The sequence below is a fragment of the Eucalyptus grandis genome, chromosome 8 (genome assembly GCF_016545825.1).
Source record: "Eucalyptus grandis isolate ANBG69807.140 chromosome 8, ASM1654582v1, whole genome shotgun sequence".
Lineage (NCBI taxonomy): Eukaryota > Viridiplantae > Streptophyta > Magnoliopsida > Myrtales > Myrtaceae > Eucalyptus > Eucalyptus grandis.
Window position 1 is genome coordinate 64250934 of NC_052619.1, and position 6538 is coordinate 64257471.

The window sequence follows — 6538 nt, forward strand, 5'->3', positions numbered from 1 at the left end:
ATACAAATCACCTTTGTCCACGTGCACTGTATATTGAACAAGACTCCACCCTGGGGAAAATGTTTGTGATCTCAAGTTGACTCTAATATGTTGAGACTATGATTATAGCACAACACAACACAACATCATGATCACAATTACACCAAATAGATGTATACGTCACGACCATATCAAGCACTTAACTACTTAGATTCCTTTTACTATATTTATGGTTGAATTATAGCTATGCTGTCGTGTGATTATATGGTATTGTGAAAACCGGGTGGAGATAGCTTCTTGAAAGCTACTAGTTATCGCATTTGCGAGGCACTTGCTAAACGCTTTATAAAATGGCAATACAGCTTAGTTTGCAAAGGCGAAAAAACTATATTGAATGACCTCTCGATTGGAATTATATTCGATGGTAAGAGTTTTCTTTTTTTTGGAGTTCACGTGAAAAATCAAAATTGGTATAGTTATGGAAACCCTGTGAAAGAAAGGCGTAGACCCTTGCTTGTGGGCTGGGCTCTTGACTGGCTAAAAGTGGATAATACGCGCAAGCCGTCAAGATCATGTAAAGTTGTATGAATGCACCATGATTTCAAAGTGGGGGAGAGACTCGATCAAAGCCAAGGTAGAATTCTTGAGAAAGGATCATTATTATGATATTAATAATTATTATTATTCCAATGTAGTTATTGTGACGAAAATTAATCAGAATAACTATATGAGAATTTATCACAAAAATTTAGAAGACTAATTAGAAGCCTAATTTGGATATCTGTATGATAGATCTAAAATTGATTGGACGGTATTCTTGGAAATATTTCTATGGAATAAAATGTAAGCTTGGGAGTCTTTTGTTAGATGTTCCGTTGACTTGGGATGAAGTCGACGTAAATTTAATTAATGTTAAGGCGATGATGCATAGCGAAGAGAGGAAGGAATCAGTTGATGAGAGGCCCATCAAGACTTCAAGTACGTTGGGATGCAGACAAGACTCTCGAATCCTTCGTTTGCAAAATTCTTAAAAACAGGATCGACGAAAGCCGAAGGCATGAGAATTACGTCATTAAAGAGGAAGAAGCTAAATCAAAGCACGACCCGGAATTTATCCTGTCAAGATTGCCAGGTCATAAATGATACAAACATATTGGCAGCCGGCTAGCATTGAATTTTTCCTGAGACTATCCTAAAATTATGAGTTGACTTGGAATATTGACCTGTCAACGGGTTGACGCTGACATTGACACTACGATCCAAATTGGAACAGCCCATTAGCACTAGTAATATGAAAATACGTGAACGAAGAAAGATAATTTAAGATTTGAAATATATTTAAATAAGACCGTTGTAGGATAGAGAATACTCAAATTGTAAATACTGGCTCGAGCGAGAAATAAAATAGAGTTATTGATTTTATGCATGTGCCTGTGGATACAATAATTGCAGAACAAACTGTCGAGGATATCAAAGGAAAAAAATTTTTAGATTTCATGAAAGTAGGAAGTCCTCTTTGTATTATATAACAGTATATATTAAATTAATTAAAGCATGCATGTTGAGGAGACAGAGAGATTCCTCGAACAAAAATTAGAATGCCCACTTGACATTCGAAATAAAAATAATATGGTGGGGAATGTAGGGGTAATTATGTAGTAATGTTGGTTCCATAGAGAAAACATATCGAGGGCTGTAAAAAAAAAAATTAGGTTAGTAAAATTCAAAAGCTTTACTTTTGTCTTCTTATTTTATTTTACTTGAACGTGTGCACGAGGTTATAAATAAACAAAAATAAAAGAATTTCATGCTGCTGTTAAGAGAAGTTAATTTATCGATGCCTTTTGTTTTTATAAATAAAAGAAAAAGTACTCTCGCAAATACGAAATTATTACTAAATTTGAAATTTTGACTAAATCCTTAGTTTTTAAATTCGAGATTTTGAAAAAAGCGGAGCTTGGGTCAACGACGATAGCCGTTTGAAATTCAATATTGGGAATGGATGCAAAGTGGATATTGGGGGAGAAAAAAGGGATAAAGATTTGAAGTGGACGATGTGCTAGGCAAAAGGTTGAATGTTTTAGGGCGGACGCAAAATTCAAAAGTTGACTCTTTGGTATATATTCAAGATAAGTGCATTTTTCTTTTAGGATCAAAAAATAAGTGTGATTGAAATATAAAAATTAGTTGTAAAGTACAATTGAATTCTAAAATTATCGGAAAAGTGCAATTAAATTGTAAAATTTGTCAAATTTATGTGATTGAAATATAAAAGTTAGTCATTGTTGGAGTAATTAAATATCAAATAACAAATCATGCTGTCATCTAATAGTTTAAGTTTTTAGAACAGTCAACAGTAATCCCACAAAATCTCATATGGTATAAGAAGAGAAGGTCATGAGTTCAAATATTTCTAAGCTCTTATTTGCCTTCCCAATTATATATTTTAATCTAATAGTTTAAACTTTTAGAATAATTAGTAATGGTCCCACACAAAATCTCATAGTTGCAAAAGTCAAATTTTCAAAAATGAAATCAACTCATCCATTAACTTAGTTGAATTTGGCTAACGAAAATGCCAACTTGACAATTTTTTAATATTTTTCAAATGCGTGTGGCATTAATGCGGCACCAACTAGGTGCAACATCATAAAAAAGCTAGATAAGTTATAAACAAATGAGATGAACAAATTAGAAGAAAAATGATAAACGATGGAAGGATGGAGTTATACAATGATAAACAAAGAGTCAAGAATCGAGTTATACAACCTTTTTTTTTTTTTTTTTTTTTGCTGTACTATCGAATTATACAACCTAAGCACTGAGCAGAATAAAAACTAAGCACATACCAAAGAAGTCGCAACAAGTCCCTTGTAAAGTCCTAATAAGCCCCTCCTCTCTGCTTATTGTTCGTAAAGTAGGCCGAAAATCTCTTAATGGATAATATGTGTTTGCAAATTTTTCATTGAAACAAGAAGTAATCAATAAGGGAGCATCGTTAATAAATTTCGCATTCTACAAACTAGGGACAAACATACAATCCATAGTGGTATCTATAACTATTTTGAGGTCGTTGGAATGTAATCACGAAAGTGGGGGAAAAAATCCTAACCTGAGCTCGTCAGATACAGAGGACAAATTGGAGCCTCCAATGGGACTCTAGGTGGCGGAGGCAAAGGCGGCATGGTTGGGAGGCCATGGTTAGGAAGGAAGAAAAAGACACCTTTGTAGTAATGGAAGTGAACCACTCGGAATGTTCTCATCTCTAGCTTGTTGGACCTAGACGATAAATTGGAGCAATCGATGCCCCTCCAGGAGGTGATGGTGGAGAAGTAGTTCGTCAAACGACAAAGAGTAGTACGGAGAGTGGAGTTGTCAAAAGGGAGGGAGAGAGCAAATTGAAGAGAAGAGAGAGAGAGATATCTTTTCTCAGTAACCTAATGGGGAGAAGCAATGGAGAGAGAGGGTAGACAGAATTTAAATTTTTTTTTTTTAAAGGTGGGTTCGATTTTACAAGTGTCGCTCTCTAAATGGTCAATCTTAAATTTTACTTGGCAAATGTGATGTGCCCAATATTTTCTCCAGAAATCATGTGAATCGGTCTCATGTCTGAGCTAGGAAGCCACATGAGATAATAATGGGACCAAAATTAACAAATGAATTAAGGAGTATTTGGTAACCAACCAAATAGTAATTATTTCTATTATTTGGTTTCTCGGAATTAAAAATAAATAAATAGAAATCGATTGGTAGAGTTTTTGTTTATGGGAATATATTTGGAACAAAATCAAGAAGTAGAAAAAAATTAATAACACACAAAATCAGAAAATTGATATATGTGTAACAAATAAAAGGTAAAACTCTAAATCGATACATCTATCAATTGTCACATATTACCCAACTTAGCAATTTGATAGTAAAATTTAACAAAAAAAAATTAAGAGTAAATTTGTCATATGTTTAAGTAGAAAGTTATTATTTTGGCTTTCTTTCCTATCCAAATTTAAAAATTCTATATAAATTGACATATCAACATTGGTATATTACCTACCCATCCGTGGGTAACTGCGTTAGTTGAGAGTCATTTTTTTATTGTAGAGGTCGAGAGTTTGAAACTCGCAATTGCAGTGATTTAAGTGGAAGGCCTTGGCAGTGGGTTATTGGGCTAGTCTCCTCCAAGGTATAAGGGCCCGGCCCTTAGGAGCTATTTAGACACAAGGGTGTCAATGGTAGAGTCCTCGGTTAAAAAAAAAAAAAACATTGGTATATTACAAAGTGACAAGCACATGAACTTTTTATTGAAATCCAATAAATGAATCTCTATATGTCTAGCATTACATTCTTACCAAAGAAACAAGCACAAAATCAAAGAATGAACTCAAATCATTTCACCATCAATCATACGATTATAAGTTATAACTGCCTCCTTCTCTTTCCTATTAGTCATGGGCCACACAAGTAACCAAAACAAGGCCCATCTCCATTTACTGGACCAGGCTCTTGGGCCTCACCTCAATGCCTTCAACCACAAGCCCACCTTTCAGTTGGTAGCCCTTCACTTCTCTCAAGCTCATCCTTACCTCCCCGTCTCCCTCACCCCCACTTCCCACCAGGAACTCTCCAACCTCCACCTCCATCCACCCATCCCCTCTCTCGCTTGGCACTCCGCCGCCGCCTCGATGATCTCCCTCCGCCTCCCAATGCTTCCTAACCATTTCCAAGCGGTTCGCGTACATCAGGCCCTCGAGGTGGCGCTTCTTCTGATCGGGGTGTTGCAGACGGGCCGTGCCTTGTCGGACCCAGCCGCCCATCTCGATCGACGTCTCGAGGGGCATCAGGTCGAGCCCGAAAGCACGGTCAGAGACCTTGAAGATGAGGTGCGCCCCGTAGAGAGTGTTTGGGGACAGGGCTTTGGTCTTGATGCTCCCTTCGATTTGTAGCCGATCGATCGTTCTCAGCTCGGCCACCTCTTTGAACCTGCTAGAGTAGAAGATAGGGAAGAAAGCAGGCATTAGATTTTTATTTTTGTTTCCTGTGGTCAAACCATGGCAGATGAGTTTTCAACGTGGGAACTCCTCTTGATCAAGCTCAAAAGCCACTACCATCGACGTCAGAATGCGGCTCTGACCCCTTTATGCACTAACTTGTACGAAAATTTATATGACGAGAATGTAAAGATGGAAAGAAAAAAAAAGTCAAAATCTTGCCTTGACTCGGGAAGGGTTTTCCAGATCCAATGCGCGAGATCGTCGCTCCGGTTTATCGAAAGCTCTCTTGCTGATAATACGTAAGATATTATTCCGGACGATCTCTCCAGCTTGAAGCTCTGAGAAAATACATCGAATATCACATCACTCATCCCAATGCAAGAGCACCAGAACAAAGATCGAATTTACTTTTCAAGGTATTCTGAGAAATAAAATGTCGTCGGAAATAAATGTTTTTTTATTTTTATTCGCAACTGGCGTTACTACGATCAGGATACATGCACGTACTTGACTTACATGCCCAGGTCTTGATCGAGGAATTATATATATGAAACGTGTAGGAAGCTAGAACTTAGTTATTGAAAAGAGAGAAAAGAGACGACTCGTCGTGTGGGAATCTCACCTTTCTGCCGCCATCTACGAGGAGAGGGCGTTGGCAGAGCCAAAGAAAGAGCTCTTTCTCCGAAGAGAACTCGACTGGAGAGGCTGCCGGGGAGACGATATCAACATGATCAGACGGCAGGAACCGTGCCCAGACGACATCGGAGTTGGCTGCCGACAGGAACGTGGAGGACACCAGGGAGAGCAGGCACACTTCAGCCGGAGACACGAAGGAGAGGATCGCGGAAACGCAGCTTTCCGGCAGTGCGTTCATTTCGGTCAGCGCGATCAGCTCCATGGGAAGGATTCAGCCGGAACCGGAAAGAGGGTGAACACAACACTTAGCCGGAACCAGACCTGCTCTTTTCAGGTCTGGTTTGGAGTTATATACACGAAAGTTCATGTCGATCGCGTAAAGAAAGCCGATCAGCCATTCGAGGTCAACTGCTGCGTCAGATGGGGACCTTCCGCGTTCATCTAACCCACGTTTTCCAAGAGGAAAAAGATACCCCATAGATATTATTATTATTATTAGGATAAGTACACCAAAAATTTTAAAATTTTCAAAAAGTGAGATTAAATTCTAAAATTTATCACGAAAGTGCAATTAAACTTTCAAACTTTCAAAATGTAAAGTTAATAAAAGAACTTGATATAATCAATTTACAAATTTTAGGATTTATTTGTATTTTTTTAATTTAAAAATATTCAAATGTACTTTTATAATAAAGTTTAGGACTTTTCGGTACGTTCTTCCCTAATAACAAAAAAAGAAGAGCACGTGACAAAGTAGGGTTTGTTCCGGGAGGTACAAGAAAGGCCAATCTCGTTATGAGTTAATGGATTATATGAGGGTCAGGGATGTCGAGTTTGCTCTTTTTTGAAAGGTCAAAAAAGTTGCATAAAATCTAAATAATATTTTGTCTTTTTTTTGGGGGGGTGGGAAGACTGGAACTTATCTTCTCATTTTC

At 37.6% G+C, this 6538-nt stretch overlaps 1 protein-coding gene across 1 annotated transcript; it reads right to left on the bottom strand.

The window, feature by feature from the left end:
* Window positions 1–4412: 4412 nt before the first annotated feature.
* On the bottom strand, window positions 4413–5896 carry LOC104417710 (F-box protein PP2-B15). Its single transcript, XM_039300233.1, has 3 exons — window positions 5590–5896; window positions 5187–5305; window positions 4413–4956 (listed from the first exon to the last, which is right to left on the bottom strand). Exons 1-3 carry the CDS (start codon window positions 5863–5865, stop codon window positions 4464–4466), a joined length of 888 nt encoding a protein of 295 aa, XP_039156167.1. The 5' UTR covers window positions 5866–5896; the 3' UTR covers window positions 4413–4463.
* Between the last annotated feature and the right edge of the window lie 642 nt (window positions 5897–6538).

Coding starts and splice junctions, on each gene's coding strand:
- LOC104417710 (XM_039300233.1), bottom strand. CDS start 5,865: ATGGAGCTGATCGCGCTGACCGAAATGAACGCACTGCCGGAAAGCTGC. Junction 5,306..5,589: donor TCGTAGATGGCGGCAGAAAG/GTGAGATTCCCA, acceptor GTATTTTCTCAG/AGCTTCAAGCTGGAGAGATC. Junction 4,957..5,186: donor AAAACCCTTCCCGAGTCAAG/GCAAGATTTTGA, acceptor CTACTCTAGCAG/GTTCAAAGAGGTGGCCGAGC.